At 56.2% G+C, this 23,260-nt stretch overlaps 2 protein-coding genes across 7 annotated transcripts; both read left to right on the forward strand.

Moving 5' to 3' along the window:
- The first annotated feature begins 7,654 nt into the window (after window positions 1-7,654).
- CHKB (choline kinase beta) lies at window positions 7,655-10,797 on the forward strand. Of its 2 annotated transcripts, XM_006106370.3 has the most exons (11): window positions 7,655-7,990; window positions 8,150-8,258; window positions 8,440-8,553; window positions 8,703-8,836; window positions 9,108-9,203; window positions 9,364-9,422; window positions 9,508-9,589; window positions 9,713-9,821; window positions 9,959-10,062; window positions 10,279-10,360; window positions 10,515-10,797. In XM_006106370.3, the coding sequence occupies exons 1-11, from the start codon at window positions 7,767-7,769 to the stop codon at window positions 10,587-10,589; spliced, it is 1,188 nt and encodes a 395-aa protein (XP_006106432.1). In that variant the 5' UTR covers window positions 7,655-7,766; the 3' UTR covers window positions 10,590-10,797. The 2 variants fall into 2 exon arrangements, 1 of the variants encoding a protein (XP_006106432.1); XR_002827130.1 differs by lacking the exon at window positions 10,515-10,797 and having other exon boundaries at window positions 7,748-7,990; window positions 9,713-9,889; window positions 9,987-10,062; window positions 10,279-10,344.
- A 126-nt stretch (window positions 10,798-10,923) lies between these two features.
- On the forward strand, window positions 10,924-19,624 carry CPT1B (carnitine palmitoyltransferase 1B). Of its 5 annotated transcripts, XM_006106369.3 has the most exons (19): window positions 10,924-11,434; window positions 11,861-12,020; window positions 12,381-12,520; window positions 12,828-13,005; window positions 13,224-13,325; window positions 13,482-13,619; window positions 13,715-13,792; window positions 14,843-14,950; window positions 15,020-15,104; window positions 15,685-15,898; window positions 16,282-16,467; window positions 16,538-16,643; window positions 16,732-16,848; window positions 17,132-17,296; window positions 17,372-17,506; window positions 17,606-17,758; window positions 18,264-18,377; window positions 18,861-18,953; window positions 19,089-19,624. In XM_006106369.3, exons 2-19 carry the CDS (start codon window positions 11,880-11,882, stop codon window positions 19,170-19,172), a joined length of 2,337 nt encoding a protein of 778 aa, XP_006106431.1. In that variant the 5' UTR covers window positions 10,924-11,434; window positions 11,861-11,879; the 3' UTR covers window positions 19,173-19,624. The 5 variants fall into 5 exon arrangements, 4 of the variants coding, with proteins under 4 accessions (XP_006106431.1, XP_023602975.1, XP_023602978.1 ...); XR_002827129.1 differs by lacking the exon at window positions 18,264-18,377 and having other exon boundaries at window positions 17,606-17,709; XM_023747207.1 differs by lacking the exon at window positions 18,264-18,377.
- Window positions 19,625-23,260: the final 3,636 nt, after the last annotated feature.

Here is a 23,260-nt window from a genome sequence, read left to right on the forward strand (position 1 = left end):
CTCCGGGGAGAGGCCTGCGGGGGAGGGAGGCGCCCCGCGTGGCCCCCTGGTCCCCGGCTCCCCCCTCACCTCGTGACACGCCCTGCGACACCCCGCCCGCGACACCCCTCGACACCCCGCAGGACACCGCGGCGGAGCGAGCGCCGCAGGGGGAGGGGAGAGGCGGAGGCGCGGGAGGAGGCGCGGAGGGCGGGGAGGGGCGCGGGCCGCGGCGAGCTGGTAGGAGGAGCGGCGACGGTTTGACGCGAGGCTCTGGTTGGGGAAGGACCGAGCGCGTGTTTGTTTGGGGCGGGGGCGGGTGAGAAGCGGATTGGCGGAGACGGGGATCGGGTTCCGGTGCAGGAGGGTCTGCGGGTGGGGACAGGCGAGAGGGACGGTCCGCAGCGACGATCCTGCGGGCGGGGAAGTCGGGGAAGGCGGCGGCCCGGTTCGCAGACCTCTGTCGGGTTCACTGGGGTTTGGGGCGGGGGCACGTGGCGTGGGTGCGCCCCAGCAGCTGCACCGACGTCTCCAGGAACCAGAACAGAAGAGTTGGGGGTCCCAAGCTGGGCAGCGCGTTGAAAGGGGCTGGAGAAGCCGTTGGCTCTTGGGTGTTGGGTGCGGATGCGGCCTGGGGAGCTGTCCGCTTTGGGGTGCTGATCGAGCCCAGAGGAGCTGTCCGCCCTTGGGTGCTGATCTGGCTGGAGGAGCTGTCCAGCCTTGGGTGCTGGCTGGGAGAGAACAGAGACCTCTGCGGAGGATGCTGATCCGGGCTGGACTCAGAGTGGACCACAAAGAGGTTGCTGACTGGGGCTGACACTGAACTTTCAGTGTCCAGTGCAGGCCATGCGAGTGGAGAGAGGTATCGATGGGCACTGGGTGAAGTTCTACCCCGGAAGCTGTGCTCATTCAATTGGAAAGATTTTTCTTGAGCTCCAACTATGTGACTAGCATTGTTTAGGGTTCAAGCTGCGTGAGAAGAGCAAAATCTGAAATTGGGCTCAAGAGTTAGATTTGGTCAGCGTCATCTGGCGTTGGAGTGAGGGGACGGTAGATCATGGCTAGGAAGACGGTTGGTAAAGGCAGGTTAGGCAGCCCTGGCTGGTGTGGCTCAGTGGCTGAAGTGTTAGGCCATGCACTGAAGGGTTTCAGGTTCCATTCTCAGTCAAGGGCACATACCTGGGTTACAGGTTCAATCTGGCCTGGTCGGGGCATGTGTGGGAGGCAACTGATCAATATTTCTCTCTCACATCTCTCTCTCTCTCTCTCTCTCTCTCTCTCTCTCTCTCTCTCTCTCTTTCTCTCTCTCCATCTCTGTCTCCCTCTCTCAAAGAGTGGGACAATGAAGTTGAAATAATAAATACAGAACAAAATTGGCATTTTCACACAAATCTTCTCACTGGCTAGTGTCATAGTCCCAAACAGGCCTGGACTGGAGCCTTCGTATTAATTAGCTCCCTTACATATGAACCCAGAGGATTTTCTGTTCACTGTGGTAAGTGTAAAGGGAACACCCCAGCAAAGTATTCCAGGAAATATCAGACTGAGGAATGTTTGGTGAGGATGGCTTCTCCAGTTCCCCCAGTCCCTCCCAAAGATGCACGGAATTGGTAGTGATAGTGGTCGGCCTGACCAGCGAGAGGTCCTAATCTTTGTATTCAGCCCACCCCTTACCCCTGCTGGCTACAAATTGGAAGCACTTGATCGAACAGTCATCTTGGGAATGAGAGACATAAGGGCAGAACAAGACAAAGGGAACCTGGATCCTTAAGATTCATGTAATATGGCCAACATTTAAGCCCAGGACTGGCTTTCTCTAAACTGGTACAGAAGATAAATAAGCATGCCTATGTAAACTGCATTCAACTGTAAAGGTTGTTCACTGAGCAATTCCAGGGACCACACTTAGTGTATTCTGTGTGTCCAACCACATACCACATCACTAAAATGTCCTTTTACCATAAAATTCAGTTATTCAGCATCTTTGTGATTCATGGCAAATATTGTCCTAATTGCTACAGAATATAATTCAGGATAACCAGTTTGGAGAGAAATTTAGTAACATTAGTAAAATTGAAAATACACGTATCTTATGATCCCTATGATATACTATAGCAGTGGTTCTCAAAATATGGTCTGCAGATTCCTGGAGTCTCCCAACATCAGCAAGGTCAAAATTATTTTGTCATAAGTTTGCCTGCCACTGTGCTGTCATTTGTGTCGATGGAGCAAAAGCAATGGTGGGGAAAACTGCTGGCTCCTCCTACTAGTAACCATCAAATTCTTTCCCTGCCACATGCTCATGGGGGGAGGGGAGGAAGCACTTTCACTTAATAATTTCCTTGATGAAGCCATAAAAATTATTAAATCTTGACAGGTAATTCTTAATATTCAGGGTAATGATGTAAAGCACCGCGTGCGGAAGTACAATGGCTATTGCAACTGATTACACAGTTGTCGAAACTGGCAGCTGAGCTAGCCACTTTTTTCATAAAACACTATTTTCACTTGAAAGTTGACAAACTACAGTTAATCTGACTTGGCTATTTGACAGAAACTTCCTCAAAAATAAAGTGAATGTGGCACTTCAAGGAAAACAATAGTATTTGTTGCCAATGATACAATTTGAGTTTTGAAACAAAAACTAGAATTTTGGAAAATCTGTGTCATCTCTATGAGCTTAAAGTTTCTCAATATTTAAATATTTTTCCGATGAGAGTGGTGGTATGTTAACAAGTGACATTATATAATAAAATGTGTCAAAATTTGGAAGATCTACATAACTCCATGAATCAATATTTTCCAAATGACCCAGGAAGGCATGATGTTTCAAAATTATGCATGAGTGAAAGACTCATTCAGCATGCAAGGCAGGCCAATGGATTTTAATGTAAGAGGACAAAACAGTTCATTGATATGGTTTCAAATTCCAAATTGCAACTTACCTGAGTAACTACTTTTTGTCCGGTCTTGGTGTGTAGTATTAACAAAGATGCACAGTTATCTGAAAAAGCTTTGGAAAAGTTACCAACTGTAAATTTATGTTAGGCTGGATTTTCTTCATATATTTGAACCAAAACAACATATTGTAAGGGATTGACTGCAGAGACAATTATGGGGAACCTGTTATCTTCAACTAAGCCATATATTAACAAAACTTGAAAAAATGTAAAAACAAGGCCACTCTTCTCATGAAATTTTTATTTTATAAAAGTTTTTATAAGATATAATTTATGTTAACATGTAAGGGTTTATTATCATTTAAATGAATAAATAAATCATTCCCCCTTGAATACACCATACTTCACGTATTCAGGCAGAAAAAACAAATCACGTTCAAGGGAGAAAAATTAGGCTGGATCCAGAAATTTTCAACTGCAATATTCAAGGACAAAATGGGGTGATGAGCTGAAAGCTGTGAGGGAAAGAATTCGTGATGGTGGTGGTTGAAAAAATAGATACCCCAAAAGATACCCATGTCCTAATCCCTGGATCCTGTAAATGTCACCTTATTTGGGGACAGGATCTTTTCAGAAGTGACGAAGGGTTTTGAGACAAAGAGATTATCCTGGGTTATCTAGGTTGGCCCTAACTGCATCACTGTTCTCACTTGGTGTGGAAGCAACCAGGCAGACTCAGGTGCATCGTGCCAGTGCCAAACCAACTCCTCATGCCCATTGAGTAGCAGCAACCCTATCTCCTCAAAAATAATCAGGAACAATAACCTCTCCTTTGCCTGCTGGTGCACCAGCATGAGGAGCTCAGTGACCTGGTGGATTTCAAGGACTCAGACTCAGTGTTGGTGTCCTTCCCTGGAACCAGAGGAGGTGCCCTGTGGAAGTGCTCCCTACCCGGGACCCAGGGGCTGTAATCCAGCAGAGCTCACTCTTGCAGAGACAGAACATACAAATTCTACAAGTGGGCCATCAAGAATAATGGTGAGAGACAGCTCATCCCAACCCCTACTACTTGGACGTATATTTGTTTCTGGATTCACATATTATATCTACTGGGAACACAGATCCATACACTGGGCTTTGACGCAAGTGTACATACCCCAGCTCCTCAGGACACTGTCCAAGAACTGGCTCCTTAGCTAAGTCTTTTTAATATATTTTTATTGATTTTAGAGAGGAAGGGAGCGGGAGAGAGAGATAGAAGCATCGATGACGAGAATCATTGATTGGCTGCCTTCTACATGCCCCCCACTGGGGATTGAGCCCATAACCCAGGCATGTGCCCTTGACCAGAATCAAACCCTGGATCCTTCAAGTCCGCAGGCCGATGCTCTATCCACTTACCCAAACCAGCTAGGGCCTTAGCTAAGTCTTTAAGAGATCATTCCATCTTCCTATGAGACTGGCTGCTTGGAGACAACACAGAAGGTTGGAGAAGCATGGGATCCTGTGGCAATCCACACACTGTATACCTTTCACTGTACAATGAGTTTCTGGGCCCAAGGTGATGTTATATACGATTCCATGCTGGTAAATTGTGTACTCTCTAAGCTCCTGCAATGTGATGCCACTGAGACACTGTGAGAGGAAAGGCTAACCCACACCCAGAGGTGTTGATTCCTGGGTGGAATCACGGGTCAGCAAGTCATCTAAGGATGGTACCATATCAGGAGCTCAGCACTGAGCTTGGCTGCTAACAGGTCAGAAATCCAGCAGCAGGAATAATTAGATGAACCTTGATAAGAGAGAGCCCATTTTGGTGGACATACCCAGCACCTCTGCCACCTTGGCAACTCCATTCACAGGCCCACCACACAAGCATGGGGTAGCCAAGGGCAGAAGCTTGGACATCTGCCCATCCACTTTGTTGTTGAGTGACCCCTCTGCAGTGGGTATAACATGAGGCACAAAGATGCATCCACTTGTGACCACTCCCACAGGTCCATCTTCTTCTCCAGCCCTCCTTGTCTCCAAAGTCCCTCTTGCTCTTTCTAGTTCCCTGACCAACCAGCAAGACATCTGTCAGGACCCAGAAGCCCACCACTACTCTGTCCACTCCGCTTCCTCCCTACAAAGTGGACATCCAAGTGTCTGCTTGAAGCTCTGCCTGGGAGGACTTCCCCTCATTACTGTCTTTCAGAGCCACCCCCACCCTGAATGGGACTTCAGGGCAGCAGTAGTTTGTTTTCAGCTCATATCTACACAGCAAGCTAACCCATTTGTGAATCAGACATGAATTTTCCTTCCTGTAAAAGACTGCTGCCCTCTGGACAAGCCTGGGCCCAATCGTTTTGCATTGTGCAAGGAGTTGCTACTGAGCCTAACCTATTGGTGTGGTGATCAGTCAGTATCTAGCTCAGGACAGGCAAGATTCAATCGCGTGGTCATTTGATGTCCCATCATCAGGCACTCAGTCTGTGCTTGAGCCCAGTAATGTTGCACAAGTTGGTTTCAATCCGTGAGTAGTTCTCCACTGCACCAGGTGTGATCTTGCTTCAGACCCCTAGGAGTGTGCACTGCAAATCTGCTGGATCCTGCCAAAGCTGTCGTACAGGGTCCCTATCTACCGCAAATAAGCTCAACTGTCATCCATTGGTTCTAAGTGGCAGGGGAACCCATCCTGTAATCCGGACCTTCAACAAAGCCACCCTTTGCTCTGGGCCCCTTCCTAGTCACCCAATAAATGGGTCACAACAGTATTCCCAAGTGTGGTACGTGCTGACTCCAAAATCCAGAGCTGCATCAAGTGCCACGCCTTCTCCATGCAAGACACAGCGATATCCTTATCTTGGAGACAATGCCCTGGTTTGCCCTACAACACTGCACCCCTTAAAACCTCACTGCTGACGGGCTCCAGAACTTCTGAGGACTTAGTTCTCATTCTCTGGCATGCATTGTCTTACCAAGGATAGAGCACTTGTCACTTCTTTCTGCACCATGTCCAATTAGCATGTCATCGATGTTATGTGGGATGCCTGGATGATCAAGGTCTCAGTGGATTATGCTGTGACAGAGAGTTACAACAGCCATGAAGCAAGACAATGAATGTGTTTGGCTCTCCTTCTCATATAAATGTGAACTGCTTTTGGAAATTTACTCTTCACTACTAGAAACTGAAAAGACTATTCACCACACCAATAAGTGCCTGATCAAAGCCAGAGGTATGTTCATCGGTCCCATTAAAGACACTTCATCTGACACAGCTGCTGTGTGGTAGGCCACCATCATTTACTTGAATCCATCTGGCTTTTGCACGGGCCATCCAGGTGAACTGAATGGGATGAACTAGGGGCTACCACTTTGTCTTTGAGAGTGACGCAACCTCTGCAATCCCACATGGCAGCTTTGTTTCTGATTTACTCTCCTAGATCGGGTGAGTGCGCAGGGGAGTTCCAGGTGTTCCCCTTGCTCTTGTTACCATAATTCTCATCCTACAGGCCAGGAATCCATGTACAGGCTCTGCCCACAGCGAGGTACAACCACCCCAAGTGTGCACTGGGGCCAGAAAAATAACCCTAGGGCTTAGGTTCATCACCTGACTCCCAGAACCCCTCTTCTATCCAGTGGCTCACCATGCTTCAGGGGTCCTGCACAGTATCAGCGCAGATCCTGAATCTAACAGCCCTGAAAGGTCTGGAGGGTCCCTTTTCCAAAGTAAATCAGTTGCTTTAAGAGGCTCTTGGTCCCTTTGGGGAAGGATGAGGAACGTTTTTGTATATACTTATGGTAACATGGTAAGATCCTTCCTGGAAGGGACCAGGCCTCCCTTTCAGCCGGTGAGCTGCAGGTTTCCGGTCTGGCTCAGACTTAAACGGGGCGAGGGGATGTGATTTCCCGCTGCAGCAACCGACATTCATCTTCTGGTCACCGATTCTTGATTTCTCTCTGGTTATTCAAATCAAACCACTCGCCAGCTGCCCATCTATTTAACCTCCCCACGCCCACAAAAACCACACACACACACACACACACACACGCCACGTCCACAGGCCTGTCACAGATCCCCGGGGCCAAGGCCTGTGGTTGCCCGGGCGGCAGCGGAGGCCCAGGAGGCCAAGGGGACGTGGCGCAGCGCCAGCGTTTGCTCCGCGGCGGCCGAGCCTTTCCCTCCTGGATGCGATCTGGTAACTGGTTCTAGGTCTGGAGACAGAGGGGCGGTGGGTGGGGCACGGGGCACTGGTTTCAAGCAGGACCAGAGCTTCTCTCCGACAAGGGGTCTCGGCGGCGGTCAGGAATCCAAGGTTCGTGGCGTCATCAGAATTGTCCCGAGGGTCACAGTGTTTCCTCACAGCCAGTGTTTATTCGGCACCTCCACGGGCCACGCCCTCTCAGCCTCCCCTGGGGCGACCACGCTCGGGACCGGCCACGCTCACACGAGGGCTCTCTTCCTCGCCGAAGCCCCAGGGAGACGCAGCGCGTCTGGTCCACTCGGGTTCCCGGCGAAGCCCGTCTTCCCTTAAACACACCCGCCCACGCACTCCTAGGACGCACCACCCACCCACGTGATTGGTCAGCGTGACCCTCCGCTCACGACAATTGGCCGGCGTGACTCCGCTCAGGACGCTTCTGATTGGCGACGCCGCTTCCTTTTTTTTCCAGCGGCCCCGCCCAGAGCGCGAGCGAGCAGGGGCGGGGCAAGCGAAGACGCGCAGAATTTGGCCTCGGAAAGGGCTCGGGACCAGGTCACGGAGAGAGCCGAGTGGCGCCGCGAGGAGCCGAACAAAGGCGGAGGGGCCCGAGCGCGACCGGAGGGCGCTGGCGGGCCGGAAGCAGAGCCGTGCGCAGCCGGGCCCGCCGAAGAGGCTGAGCGCGCCGGGCGGAGCCCTCGGCATGGCGGCTGAGGGCACTGCGGTGGCTGGAGACGGGACTGTCGGCGGCCGCCTGGCCAAGGACAGCGTGCGGCAGCCTAAGTCCCCGGAAGCGGCCCCGAACCAGCGGAGGGTCTCAGCGCAGTCGCGAGGCCCCGAGCGCCGAGCCCACCAGTGGTGCCGGGAGTACCTGGGCGGGGCGTGGCGCCGGGTGCGGCCGGAGGAGCTGCGGGTTGACCCCGTGAGGTGGGAGGTCAGGGGTCAGCCCCTGCCAGTGGCGGGCCGGGGCGGGGGCAGGCTCGGGCTCCGAGGATGCCCGGCGGTTCCGCAGCCTCTGCGTGCGGGGCAGGGGAGGACGGGCCGGGCGGGAGCCGGCAGCGGCTGAGACTCCGGTGTGGTCCGCAGCGGGGGCCTCAGCAACCTGCTCTTCCGCTGCTCGCTGCCGGACCACCTGCCCAGCGTCGGCGAGGAGCCGCGGGAGGTGCTGCTGCGGCTGTACGGGGCCATCCTGCAGGTGAGGCCGGGAGCGAGGGCTGCCCCGGGGCCTGGAGGTGGACCGTCCCGCCGAGCTCAGGGCTGGGACTTGCCGGTTGTGGGCTGAAGCTTGCGCTGTGCTGGGAGCAGGACGCGGACCCTCCGCGCTGCCCAGCCGCTGGCCGTGCGACTCCCGCCCCTCGCTGTCCATCTTCCTCCAGGGGGTGGACTCCTTGGTCCTTGAGAGTGTGATGTTCGCCATCCTTGCGGAGCGGTCCCTGGGGCCCCAGCTCTACGGAGTCTTTCCAGAGGGCCGGCTGGAGCAGTACATCCCAGTACGAGGCACCTCCTTCCCCAGCCCCCAGTCCCTTCCCAGTGTCTGCCCTCGGGTCCCTGACCGCGAGACCCTGACCTCCCCCACCGCCCCATCCCGACCCCCTCCTGCCCCGGCCCTCTCACCACCCTGAGAGGTTCCTGGGTGCAGAGCCTGCCACTGAAAACGCGAGACCTCCGAGAGCCCATGCTGTCAGCAGCCATCGCCACGAAGATGGCCCGGTTCCACGGCATGGAGATGCCCTTCACCAAGGAGCCCCACTGGCTGTTTGGGACCATGGAGCGGTGAGTCAGGGGCCTCCACAGGGCTCCTGCACACCTGGCCGGACCCTCAGGCTGGGCTCTGACAAAGTGTCCATGACTCTGTCCAGCTGGCCACTTAGTGGATCAGGTGTCCCAGGGCCTCGCAGGGGCTCTCACAGAACAGGCTTCCAAACATTTGCCAGACAAGCCATACGGTGACAGGGAAATGGCTGGGACAGCGCGGCCCAGGGTAGACAAGAGAGCCGGTGGAGAGGGACAGTGGAGTGAGTGTATCCTGTTCTTTGGACTTCAGGTACTTAAAGCAGATCCTGGACCTGCCCCCCACTGGCCTCCCCCAGATGAACCTGCTGGAGATTTATAGCCTGAAGGATGAGATGGGCAAGCTCAGGTGAGGGCAGCCAGGGCAGGATGGGGAGGGGGCAGAGAGCACAGGAGGTGCTGCCGGGAACCTGCAGTGTCCTCCCCAGGCTTTGCCCGAGGGCCCACGCAGGGGGCTCTGACCCTCCTCTAGTCACTCCTACTCAGACACATGCCCCTGTCCCCTGCAGGAAGTTGCTCGACTCTACCCCATCACCAGTAGTGTTCTGCCACAACGATATCCAGGAAGGTAGGAAACGTCATCTGAGTCTTCCAACCCAAGGTGCAGGGGCCCGAGGGCCCTGGAGTGACCAGTACCCCACTACATCCCCCAGGGAATATCTTGTTGCTCTCAGAGCCAGAAAATGCCGACAGCATCATGCTGATCGACTTCGAGTACAGCAGCTACAACTACAGGTGAGACCCATGGCCTCCCGTGGGTCTGTCCCCACAGAGCCCTGGATCTCAGACCAGGCCTCCGTCTCTGCCTCCCAGCCGCCCAGCAGATTTGGGGACTGAGTGTCCACCTTATTCCCCCAGGGGCTTTGACATCGGGAACCATTTTTGTGAGTGGGTTTATGATTATACTCACGAGGAGTGGCCTTTCTACAAAGCACAGCCTGCAGACTACCCCACGCAGGGACAGCAGGTATGCGGCTGGAGGCTGGGGAGTAGAACTTGGCCTGTGAACAAGGAAGGTGAAGCCTGGATGAAGTGGTGAGAAAGGGGGTTAACGAGGAAGTGCTCCATGCTCCCCACTTCCTGACTCTGGTCTGTTGATCTTAGCTCCACTTTATTCGCCATTATCTGGCAGAGGCAAAGAAAGGCGAGGTCGTCTCCCCAGAGGAGCAGAGGAAACTGGAAGAAGATTTGCTGGTAGAGGTTAATCGGTGAGGAAAGGTGGCTGGGCGGGGTAGAGCAGGGTGCGAGGAAAGCGGGCCTCTGAGGAGGTAGACGGTGCCAGTGCCAAGTGGGGGTTGGGGAGCAAGGCTGATGGGAGGAGATGGGACAGGGTAGGGGTTAGGGCAGTGGGAGAAGTTGGAGCTCTGGGATTCAGGCGATGCCAAATGTGCTCCCAATCCCCCTGCTTTCCCCACCTCCCTCAGGTATGCTCTGGCGTCCCACTTCTTTTGGGGTCTCTGGTCCATCCTCCAGGCATCCATGTCCACCATAGAATTCGGTTACTTGGTGAGTAACCCAGGTGGCCAGTTAGGTGGGGGAGGAGGAGTTGCGGAGGCTCTGGTCCTGCCTCAGGGCAGCCCTGGGAGGCTGTGGGCAGATGGGGGCTGTGGGAACTCCTCCCAGGCCTGCTCACCGGTGTGTGGGGTGGTCTCCTCCCCAGGAGTACGCCCAGTCTCGGTTCCAGTTGTACTTCCAGCAGAAGGGGCAGCTGACCAGCCTCCAACCCCCATCCTGACTCTCCACCCCACAGCTGCTTGGATGTTCCCAGAGCCTCCCCTGCAGGACCTTGGGGGGAGGGGCAAAGAGCAGGAGGCCCTGGGGACCCCCGAGCCTCCAGTGAGATGGGCAAGGAGGGTGATCTCTTCCCCCAGTTTGAGCAGGTCCCCAGGAGCGGGAACCCCTGGGCTGTGTACCTTGAAACAATAAACGAGCTTCTTCCTTCACACCCTCTTCTAGCCCTGCTCAGTCCAGCAAAAAGTACCCACAAGAATGCACAGACTGACAGAGTGACCACTGCTCTGAGCCTCAGTCTCCCCTCCTGAAAAGCATGGCTGTTCAGTGCTCTGGGCTTGAAAGTGGTTCCGGGTCCATTATGCTGATTGGAGGCCCCTCCCTTTTCCCTCCCCCCGGGTCCAGCTTAGAAGTGATAAATCCTCGGAGGAACTGGGCCAGAGACCGGAGTAATGGTGCAAAGAGCGCCCTGGGTGGGGCTGCTCAGCCCTGCGCCCTGCAGATCAGGGCACAGGCCGCACAGCTGACACGGGTGACCTTTCCCCTACATTCGACTATTTTTAGCTCCAATGCCACCCGCTCACGTGAGACCCGGTGCCCCACCCCCACCCTCCGCCGGGTCCCCAGACCTTTGAGCAATCTTCACCTTGCGGAAAGCTGCCCTCCCACTCCCGATTTCCGCCATGGAGGGGAGGGTTCTGGTTGCCGCCCCGCATCTGTTTTCTCAACCCAAATTTGGGAGAGGGTGTCAGGTTCCGGGGAGGGCGGGGCGGGGTGGCCGGTCTGAAGGACGCGGGGACACGGGCCAGAGCGACTGGCCCCACACGCAGGCAGGAGTGAACCCGAGCTGTGAGTGGAGTGGGGGGCAACACAGGGGCCCCCCCGGGCGGCCCAGAGCGCAGTGCGGTGGCGAGGACGCGCCGGGCCCCCTGCGGTCGGGGCTGGGGGCCCCCGGACCACACCGCGCTCCGGAAGACAACGCTGTCCCGGGCACCTCGCCTCCACCCCGAGGCCGCCCTTCACTGCCCTACGGCAGCCTGACGTTTTCAAGGCCTTGACCCCCTTCCTGACTCCGGCGCCGGTGCAGCGGGGCCTGCCCTGAACGCGGGCGCGAGGGTTTGCCGCTGGCCGGCCGTTGGCAGGGCTGGGAGGCCGGGGTCGGGCGGGCCTGGGCCGCAGGCTGGGCGACCACTAGCTCGGTGGGGGCAGGGGCAGGCGCAGGCTGGGGGCGGGGCAGACCTGAGCCCACCCGAACACCTTTCTGCTCCCTCCCAGGTGACACCCAACCCCCAGGATGGCGGAAGCGCACCAGGCTGTGGCCTTCCAGTTCACTGTGACCCCAGATGGGTTCGACTTCCGGCTCAGTCGGGAGGCCCTGAAACACCTCTACCTGACTGAGATCAACGCCTGGAAGAAACGCCTGATTCGCATCAAGGTGCGCCCAGGTGGTCTCCTGGCCTATTCCTGCCAGCAGGTGCAGAACAGAGCCTTGTAGAGGCGGGGCCAGGTGTCAGCTGCTGCTCTATTGTCAAGGTCCTCCACCCAAGCTTGGCTGGCAGTTCTGCTGAGGAACAGGCTCTAGCAGTGCAGAAACCAGAGGTGTGCTCAAGGTGTGGAGGGGAGACAGGTGTGCAAGAAGTGGCATCAGGCGCTGAGTAACGGGGTGCTGCAGGTATGGGGGTGTGGAGGAGTGGAAAACCAGGCGTGAAGTAGTAAGAACACAGCAGGTGACCAAAGGAGAAAACCCAGGCGAAGACCAGGACCTCACAGGTGCTTGCTTGTTTCTGCTCCACAGAATGGCATCCTTAGGGGTGTGTATCCTGGCAGCCCTACCAGCTGGCTGGCTGTCGTCATGGCAACAGTGGGTTCTTCCTACTGCAATGTGGACATCTCCAACGGGCTGGTCTATTACATCCAGAAACACCTCCCCGAGAGGTGAGGAACAGGGCCACAAAAGAGGCTGGGTGAGCCTCAAAGCCAGGGTTCCTCAGCTGGGCAGGCACAGGGCAATAGCCACTAGAGGCTGTAGGAGCAGCCCTCCCCTGGGCCACCATCATCTCAGTCCCTAGTGTGTGTGTGTGTGTGTGTGTGTGTGTGTGTGTTGCACTTAGTTGTGAGTGTGCCCAGGAAGGTGCCTCCCCCGAAATGGTTCACAGCGGTGGAGGGTGCAGGGTTAGAATTCCCCTGAGGCTGGCCTCCGTGCACCCCCTGCAGCCCTTTCCCCTCTCCCCTCCTCCGACAGGTATGTCCCCTACCAGACCCCACAGACACGGGCACTGGTCAGCATGGCCATCTTCTCCACGGGGGTCTGGATCGTGGGCATCTTCTTCTTCCGCCAAACCCTGAAGCTGCTGCTCTCCTACCATGGGTGGATGTTTGAGATGCATGGCCAGACCAGCCGCAGCACCAAAGTCTGGGCGGTGAGCAGAAGTGGTGGAGGGCTTCAGGCATCTGGTCTGAGACCTGGGCGCCCCCTTTGGGGTCCTGAGCTGGAGGGGACAGGCAGGGGGCACCGGTGCCTGCACGTGGGTTTGTCCTAGTTCTGAGAGCTTGGGACTCAGCTCCTCAGGTGTTGGCTAGTTTGTTTCCATTCTGTCCCCTGGTTCCCAGCCCAACACACTCTGCTCTGCACCCCCAGGCCTGTGTCCGCCTTCTGTCCAGTGGGCGGCCCATGCTGTACAGCTTTCAGACGTCCCTGCCCAAGCTTCCTGTGCCCAGCGTGCAAGCCACCATTCAACGGGTAAGGGCCTGTGTCATGCATCATGGTGGGCAGGGTAGGCTGGACTCGGGATTTGTCCCCTTCAAAGAGTAGATTTGGAGCTGGGTCAGAACAGGGTTGGGACAGAAGCAGCCACTGCTGTCTGGCCCCCACACTGACAGTAACCTGGCTCGATAGTACCTGGAGTCTGTGCGGCCCTTGTTGGATGACAAGAAGTATCAGCGCATGGAGATACTAGCCAAGGAATTCCAGGACAAGACTGCCCCCAGGCTGCAGAAGTACCTGGTACTCAAGTCGTGGTGGGCAACTAACTATGTGAGTCCCCTTCTGGGCTTACCCTCACCCCCTTCATATCCTGGCTGCCTGCACCCTGCTCTCTACCCCAGCCCTAACCTCGCACCCACCCACAGGTGAGTGACTGGTGGGAAGAATACATCTACCTTCGAGGCAGGAATCCCCTCATGGTGAACAGCAACTATTATGCGATGGTAAGAGGTAGCCACGTGTCCTGAGCCCTGGTGGCCCTTTCCACAGACAAGGGGGGATTCTGGGGTGAGGCCTGAAGGAAAGGGAAGATGGGGGAGGCCCTCGGAGAATGGTCAGGAAGCAACTGAGGGGCGATGGGATACTGAGGGTCCGGAGAATCCAGTAGCCCCTCGCAGGGTCCCTCGGGCTCACTTTGCTGTCCAGCCCAGGCGCTGTCACTTCCTTCCTGGGTTCCCTCAATGGCCTCCTGGCCGTGGTGCCATTACCAGGGAGTCCCTTGGACAGGCTTGCGTGGCATCTGTGGATCCAGAGCTGCTGCTCTCAGCACTTGGGAGGCCACATTGGCCCCTGTGTTGCATGACTGGCCCTTGTCCCACCCCAGCACCGGCCTGTGCACAGCACAGATCACACAGCCGTGTGCCCTCAGTGCTCTCCCACTGTCCAGAGCTCACTTTCTAAAAATATGTTTTTATTGGTTTTGGAGAGGAAGGGAGAGGGAGAGAGAGAGAGAAACTTAGATGAGAGAGAAACATCAACATCAATAGGCTGCCTCCTGCACACCCCCTACTGGGGATCGAGCCCGCAACCCATGCCCTGACCAGGAATCGAACCTGTGACCTCTTGGTGAATGGGATGATGCTCAACCACTGAGCCACACAGGCTAGGCCACAGCTCATTCTGAGTCGCATGCTGTCCTTCCCTTCCTCCCCACACCTGTCCTCCCAGAAACACACACAACTCATCTGTACCTGAGGTTTTAAGCTGTTTATTTTTTGTTTTGTTTTGTTTTGTTTTTAGTGGTGGGAACCCCTTTCTCAAGGCAAACTAAACAAAACACAAGCAAATAGGTTATGGAAAAACAGCTCAGGTCAGAGCTGGGGCCGAGGAGTGACGGGGTCAGGTGGGCATCCCATCTTTGGCAGGTTCACCTGACAGCACAGGACGGACTGGGGAAAAGGGACAAGATCCCTCAGGCCACGAGCAAGGAAACCAGGTGGCACTGCACACCTGTCACGCTGCCCCTGCCCTGCAGCCTCGGCTCTCTCTCGCAGGACTTTGTGCTCATCAAGAACACGGACGTGCAGGCTGCCCGCCTGGGAAACATCGTTCACGCCATGATCACATACCGCCGCAAGCTGGACCGCGAGGACATCAAGCCTGTGAGTTGCGTTGGGGTCGAGGGCGGAAGGGAGAGGAGGCCTCTTAGCCATGCTGTGCCTCCATCCTAGGTGATGGCACTGGGCATCGTGCCCATGTGCTCCAACCAGATGGAGAGGATGTTCAACACCACGCGGATCCCGGGCAAGGAGACAGGTATGGCCACAGCGTCTGTGGTGAGGCCGTCAGGGAGAGCAGAGCCCCTTCCCTCCCGGCTATGGGCCGCCACGGCTAGGTCCTGCCACCTGCTTGTCATCAGCACCCCCACTGTCTCAGGGTGTAACTGTCAAGATGGCCAGTTTTTTTACCAAAACAAGCCGCCTGCTGCTCACAGGCATGACGCCGGTGCTGGGACCCCGAGTCCCCACTGCGGGGCTCCCGTGCAGGGCAGGCCTCCTGAGTGAGGAGCACCCAAAGGGGTGCTGCTGCCCTTGACTGACAGGGAGGGCAGCTCGTGGGGTTCGGCGGGGACAGGAGCAGCAGCCTGCACTTCTGACACCGGGAGTCTGTGTTGTTTCCTCGTCTGTGAAATGCTTCTGAGGACTCTTGTTGGCATAAAGGAGAAGCATGGGAGCAGCCAGCACAGGCCCTGGTGGAGGGAGGGAGGGAGGGGGGCCCAGACGGAGGCCTGGCTCAGCAGGAGCCACATGGGCCACGGAAGGCTCACGGCGGGTGGGCCCCACCCAGGGCTGCCGGCAGGAAGGTGCTACCTGCCCACGCCCTGGCTCTGTCACAGACGTGCTGCAGCACTTCAACGAAAGCAGGCACGTGGCCGTCTACCACAAGGGCCGCTTTTTCAAGGTGTGGCTCTACGAGGGCTCCAACCTGCTCAAGGGCTCCAACCTGCTCAAGCCCCGGGACCTGGAGCTGCAGTTCCAGAGGATCCTGGACGACCCCTCCCCGCCCCAGCCCGGGGAGGAGCGGCTGGCGGCCCTCACTGCCGGCGGAAGGTATCCCAGTGGCATGTCTTCCTGGGGAGAGGGGCTTGGCTCAGCCACAGCCAGGTCCGGGGCGGGTGGTACCCTGTCTGCGGCCTGAGTGGCCCCACCCCAGGACTTGGAGCCAGAGGCATGACCGAGGAAGAGGCGCGCCAGGCACAGCATCCTCTGTGCAAACTGCGCCCGCAGTGGTGAGGGCATTGGTGGCAATGGCAGCGGCGTGGCTGCCATAACCTCTAACTGGGGGGCAGCGAGGGGGTTGCATAGGGGGCAGGGACACCTTCTGGGACAGCCTGGCAGCCCACCATGCTCAGCTCCAGGTCCAGCCAGGTCCTGGGTGGTGCCCTCGTCCTTGGCCCGGCTGGCCCTGTACTCACCCTGCTCTCACACCCCAGAGTGGAGTGGGCACAGGCGCGCCAGACCTTCTTCAGCTCCGGCAAGAACAGGGCTGCTCTGGATGCCATTGAGCGCGCCGCCTTCTTTGTGGTCTTGGACGAGGAGTCTCACAGCTATGACCCCGACAACGAGGCCAGCCTCAGCCTCTACGGCAAGGCCCTGCTGCACGGCAACTGCTACAACAGGTACAGCCCCGCCCCGCTGCCACCAAGCCTCCCCCAGCCTCTGTCGTCACCGCATCTGCTGTTCCCGCAGGTGGTTCGACAAGTCCTTCACCCTTGTGGCCTTCAAGAATGCCCAGTTGGGCCTCAACACGGAACACTCGTGGGCAGACGCCCCTGTCATGGGGCACCTCTGGGAGGTAACAGGCCGGAGAGGAGTCCTGTGGGGCAGGCTGTGGGGGAGAGCGGGGGACGAGGACGGCTCTGAGCCCAGCCTTTTCCCTGCAGTTTGCTCTGGGCACTGACATCTTCCACCTGGGCTACACGGAGACTGGGCACTGCCTGGGCAAACCAAACCTCACACTGACGCCGCCTCAGCGGCTGCAGTGGGACATTCCTGAGCGGGTGCGTAGGCCCAGAAGGGATGGGCACAGGCATGGGAGAGTGACAAGTACCTGGGTGCTCTGCGGCCCCTCCCCTCCAGCCCAGCCCCGGTGGGTGTGGCAGAGCTCCCCAGTCCAGATTGGCCACAGGGTGAACGGACATCTGGGGCCAGTGGTGGTTAGAGAAGCTGTGAGGGATGAGCCTGGTGTTCACGGGGCACGTGTCAGTACCTCTCAGCCCCCGAAGGTGTTGGGAGCCCTGAGACCGCCCAGCACAGCCTCCTGACCCTCCTGTGTCTCCGCAGTGCCAGGCGGCCATTGAGAGCTCCTACCAGGTGGCCAAGGCGCTGGCCGACGACGTGGAGCTGTACTGCTTCCAGTTCTTCCCCTTCGGCAAAGGCCTCATCAAGAAGTGCCGGACCAGCCCCGATGCCTTCGTGCAGATCGCCCTGCAGCTGGCTCACTTCCGGGTAGGGGCCTTGGGCTGGCACCGTGCAGGCAGCGCCGGGCTCAACCTGCTAGGCTCACCCCTCCGTGTTTCCCAGGACAAGGGCAAGTTCTGCCTGACCTACGAAGCTTCGATGACCAGACTGTTCCGGGAAGGACGGACCGAGACTGTTCGTTCCTGCACCAACGAGTCCACGGCCTTCGTCAAGGCCATGGTGCAGGGCTCCCACACGGTGAGCCCCCCTGGCCACACAGGGAGGTGACACCCCCCGCCTCTGCCTCATGCTGCCTAGAGGATCAGGGCTGCTCACTGCTTCCCTTCTGCCCCCCAGAAAGCAGACCTCCAGAATCTCTTCCGGAAAGCCTCAGAGAAGCACCAGAACTTGTACCGCCTGGCCATGACGGGGGCTGGCATCGACAGGCACCTCTTCTGCCTGTACGTGGTCTCCAAGTACCTGGGGGTCAGCTCCCCTTTCCTGGCTGAGGTCAGTTCTGTTGATGGGTGTGTCCCCTGTCCCCAAGGCCTCCTGGAGGGCTGGGCCAGGCTTCCCGTCCCACACCTCCCAGGCCTGTGGTCCTGGCACTGAGCATGGAGTTGGTGTTGTTGTGAGGGGGATGGACAGACAAACGTGTAGCATGACAGGGGTGACGGGTGCCCCTGAGGAAAGTGAAGAAGCCTGGGGGAATCAAGCTGGCAGCACGTTCCTGTGGAAGGGACCTCCAGCGTCCAGACAGCGGGAGGGGAGGGCAGAGCCGATGGAGGAACAGGTGGAGGAGGGGAGGCAGAGGGGCGGGTGGGGCAGCTGTTTTGTGCAGATGTTGTGATGGTGAGAACTGATGGGGGTGGGGCAGCGGTCAGGGAGGTCTTGCACCGTGTTCCTCCTGCTTTCTCAGCCAGGACAGTGCCTGGCTCCTGCAGGTGCTCAGACACCACCTGTCAGCAGGTGTGCACTGAGCACAGGTCTCTAAGGCTGCAGCCTCCCGTTGCAGGTGCTCTCTGAACCCTGGCGCCTCTCCACCAGCCAGACTGCTCAATTCCAGATCGGCATGTTTGACCCAAAAAAGTACCCCAATCATCTGGGCGCTGGTGGCGGCTTTGGCCCCGTAAGTGACTTTGAAGGGGGATGAGTGGATAGGACGGGGCCCAGGGGTTTCAGTGGGGATTGCAGGGCCTCAAGGTCAGACCAGAGCAGGAACACAGCCGTGGCCCTGCCCTGCGTGGAAACAGGTGCCTGAGACCCCTCTGGAGCAGGACCGCGCCAGGCCGGCTTCCCTTCTGCGTACAGCTCTCCGCTGAGACGCCCACTGGGCTAGTCAGTCAGGGTTCCAGAGACGCCCCCGGAGTGAGGCGGTGACCTGGAGCCTCCTGAGGGAAGCTGAGATCCTGGATGGGGGGTTGGGGGAGGGAGGGGATGCTCTTTGGTTTTCACACTGTTTCCTAAGTGTGGTCCTGGCCTCAGGAAAAGTGAAAATGCAGCATCTGGTGTGGGCCCCTCCTGGGAATCTTGTGGGGATTCCCAGGCAGCCTCAGCTCGGCCTCGGATGCTCCAGTCTAGCTTACCTCTTCTTCACCCGGTGCTGCCTCAGGTGGCGGATGACGGCTATGGGGTTTCCTACATGATCGCGGGTGAGAACACCATCTTCTTCCACATCTCCAGCAAGTTCTCCAGCTCAGAGACGGTGAGTCTCCTGCTCCCACTCAGCCCTGAGGAGGGGGCACCACCCTGGGCCCTGCCTGGCTAGGGAGAGTCCTCTTTGGTGGGGACAGAGGGCAGGGACTCGCCTGGAGCTGGGTCTGAGTCTTGGCTCCCACAGAATGCCCAGCGCTTTGGGAACCACATCCGCCAAGCTCTGCTGGACATCGCTGATCTTTTCAAAGTGTCCAAGGCTGACAGCTGAGGGCTGGGGAAGTGCCAGCTGCCCTTCCGTCCCCACGTGTGGAGGAGTGGGCCTGTGGTCAGCTTGCAGGCCCCAGGGGTGGCCATGCACAGGGGCCCAGGCTCCAAGGACAGCTCTGGCAGCGGGCGTTCCCCAGGCAGACACTGCTCCCTGAGGACCCACCGGGTGGAGGTGGGGTTGGTTGGAGCAGGGAGGGACTTTAGATTTTTTTCTTGCTAGATACTAATAAAGATAAGGCTGTGGGATCCTCCCTGAGCCCTTAGGTTCCTGTGTTTTGTGTGGGAACTAGGAGGCTCTCCCCTGCCCCAGCTCAGGCCAGAGAGGTGGCAAGGGAGGGGCTGAGGCTGGGAGACTGAACGGCTTTGACCTGCTTGGAAATGTGTGTCTCTGCTGAGGTCACTGTCCACACCCTCTATGTGCACTTGGAATAAATTACGGCTTCAGAACTTTCACCTGTTCCCTGAGTTCACTTCTGTTTGTCTGCTGGGGAGTGGGGCCGCCTGCTTCCTCTGCACAGGCGTGCCTCCACAACCCTCTGCACCCCTCTGACTTCAAGCACAGGGGGGCCTCGGCCTCCCCTCGGTGCTGCAGCCAGGCCTGAGGTCAGGGTCAGGGGGTCATGCCCATGAGGCACACAGAATAGTCTGCAGCAACATATGCGGCTTCCCTCAGGTCAGCTTCTCTATTAAAGCAACATTAAAAATAAACAAAAAATAATTTTCATGGAAAGTACAAGTAGCCCTGGCTGGGTGGCTCCATTGGTTAGGATGTTGTCCCAGGACAGCAAGGTTACAGGTTGGATCTCTGGTCAGGGAACATATAAGAAGCCACCAATGAGTGCGTAGATAGATAAGTGGAAAAACAAATTGATGTTTCTCTCTCTCAAAAAACCATAAATTACATAAAAAAGAGCAAGTATAAGCAGGCACTCCATTACTATTGCTGCATGCTTGAGTGAATCCGAATGTCAGCGCTCTGTAGGTGCTAAACCCACAGTGAATTAGGTACAGTCCTGGGCCTTCTCTGATGAACCCAGTGTCTCTGGAACACCCGCCACCAACTTGGCTCTGTGCTGGGGATTCAGTGGTGAACAGGGCACCACCTACCCCCGTGGAATTCACCGCTAGGTGAGGCAGGCATGGGTCAGGGGATGGAGTGGCTGGCAGGGAGACCAGGGGGCTTTTGGAATAATCCATGTAGCAGGTGCTTGCTGAGTACTACAGTGTGCTAGGCACTGAGCTACAGCAGTGAGCAAAATACAGAAAGTACCCCTCCCTGTGGGGCTTAGTCTAGTAATAGTAAGGAGACAGGCAGTCACCAAGAAGGATAAGTTACATAGCAAGTCAGAGAGCAATAAGTGCTAAAGAGGAAAGTAAGTAAGGGGATGGGAGCAATGGGGGAGGGGACAAGTGGCAAAGGCAAGGAGATGAGGGCACGAGCCATGTAGGTACGGAGGGCAGAGATTCCTAGCTGCGGGGACAGCAGGAGCCAGGGCTCCCAGGTGGGTAGTGCCTGCTACAATAGAGAGGCAATACTGGAGGCTGTGGCTGGGGTGGAGTGGGGAGGGAAGAGCAGGAGGGGACAGGTGGAGTGGGCAATCAAGGGGCTCGTAGGCTGGACTCCAGCTTCCTTGAATGATGGGGGAAGCCGCTGCGGTTAGAGCAGAGGTGACATAATCAGTCCTAAATTTTAATGGGAATTTCTCTGGCTAATGGGGTTATTAGAACAAAGTGGGGTGCAGTAAGGATAAGAAGCAAGGACTCTCAGAGGGTGCTGCTCATGGTGGCGGCAGAGTTGGGAGAAATGACAGAACTCAAACGAACTGAGGATCAGGAAGCCAAGACCATCAAAGGTAAGACTGATAAATCTGATAGGGTGACATTGAAGATAATTCATGTTTTCTCTTTTGGGTAATTGGATGATTAAATGAGGTTTCTTTAAATGTTGAATTTGACATGTCTATAAGAAATATTGGCTCGGTGGATAGAGCATCGGCCTTCGGACTGAAGGGCACCAGGTTCGATTCCGGTCAAGGGCATGTACCTTGGTTTCGGGCACATCCCCAGTAGGGGGTGTGCAGGAGGCAGCTGATGGATGTTTCTCTCTCATTGATGTTTCTCTCTATCCTTCTCCCTTCCTCTCTGTAAAAAAATCAATAAAAAAATATATTTTTAAAAAAGAAATATTCATGGATTCTTGAAAAATAAAGTAAAAGCTAAGGAAATCACCCTGGCCAGTTTTTCCCAGTGGTTAGAGCATTGGCCCAAAGACTAAAGGGTCTCTCGATTCCTGGTTAAGGGCATGTACCTCGGTTGCAGGTTTGATCCCAATCCCGGTCCCTCACATCAATGTTTCCCCCCTCTCTCTCTCTCTTCCTCTTTCCTCCCTTTTATTTTTCTCTCTAAAAATCAATGGAAAAAATAGCCTCAGGTTAGGATTAAAAATAAATAAAATATTTTAAAAAGCTAAGATCTAGGCTCCTGATAACAGCTTTGAAGGAAGTTAAAACCCTGAAAGCGCATGGGAGGACCCCAGGGCAGAGGCTCCTAACCTCTTGGGAGTCTCCCTGAGAGGTTTATAAAAGTACACCTGTGCTCACAAAATGTTACCTTCCATAGCAGAGCTTTGTTCCCAGACCTCTGCCTCTCCGGTGCCTGTGTAACCTACCCTGGGGAAGTGTCCATTTGGGTGGGCTTCTGGGCACATCAGCTTGCCCAGCCCTGGGAGAGCAGCAGTGAGCAGAGTTTTTATCAGCTGGCTTTTAATTAATGTTAAAATTCAGCCAAAGTTATCTGACCTGTTCTGAGTTAAAATAAGAGAAACCACTGTGCACAACTAGGGTATAAACCTCTGGTGAGCACCCATCAGACCCAAACAAGCTCCTTGTGCCCCATGGTTTTGCAGATCCGTCCTAGTTAAGGCTAATCACAAAAGATACACCCTGAAATCTCAATAGAAGTTTAATTCCTGCTCAGTTGGCTGAGACAGACTCTGCTCCAGACATTATTCAAAGGCATGTGCTGACAGAGCCCTCCCTGACTTCCTCAGGTCACTCCCAAGTTGCCTTGGGCTCAACCTCTAGCAGGTATATAGGGCAAGACAGAGGATCACTCATGGGAGGCTTTTATGGACCTGGCCTGGGTGACACAAAGCACTTCCATCTACATCCCTCTAACCAGGACTCACATTGCAAGGGAGGCTGGGAAATACAGTCTAGCTGTGTGCCCGGGATATAAAGGAAACATTTGGTGAACAGTTACCAGTTTCAGAAGCACAAGGGCATGGGCACATCACACTGGCATCTCTGGGCATCCTGAGAGCCCATCCTGGGCCTGGGTTCTACAGGGTGTTTGAGACAGTCCACCTCCCTCTGCTGGGCAGGGTACTCCAGGCCCCTCACATCCCAGCCCAACTGATCTCTGAGTCTCCCGTGACTCCCCAAGAACCCTGAGCCCAACGTACTCTCCACTAAAGTTGGCCTTTCCTTCACTGAACCGCCTGCCCGGAATCCTGTGCCCTTCCTCAGCCTGGTAAACTTCTCCTCCTGAAGCCGCCTTCATTGCATTATTCCTGATTCCTGTTTTTCTGGGCAGTCTAAGCAAGTATGCAGGGTGGCTCACAGGTGGGAAGGGACAGGAAGGTGGCAGCTTGAGGAGGGTGTATGGCCCAGGCAGCAGACTCCTCAATAGATAGGCAAGGACTCATTCTGTGCCCAGGCGATCTAGCTCAACTCTAGTTTTTTCTGCTCTGCAATCAGTCTGCTAAGGATCGGAATTCCTGAGAGAAAACTCAGTGGGTCCCAGTTTAGGAATTTCAAACACACGCTGTTTACGAGGTTAACAATCTTCCAAATGGGCTTCTCTCCCCCACTTCCCCATCTCGGCCAGTGGCATCACCCTCTAACCAGTAACCAGTTCCTTCCTTCCTTCTGAACTTGCCACATTACAAACCGTCAAGTGTACTTTCTAAATGGCTTTACTTCCTTCCACCGTGACCACCACCTGCCCTGTCCACATCTCCACCATTACTCATCCAAACATCAGCAACAGCCAACTCCCTCTTGGCCTCCCTCCAGCAGCCAGAGAGGC

This window comes from Myotis lucifugus, unplaced genomic scaffold (genome assembly GCF_000147115.1).
Source record: "Myotis lucifugus unplaced genomic scaffold, Myoluc2.0 scaffold_812, whole genome shotgun sequence".
Classification (NCBI taxonomy): Eukaryota; Metazoa; Chordata; class Mammalia; order Chiroptera; family Vespertilionidae; genus Myotis; species Myotis lucifugus.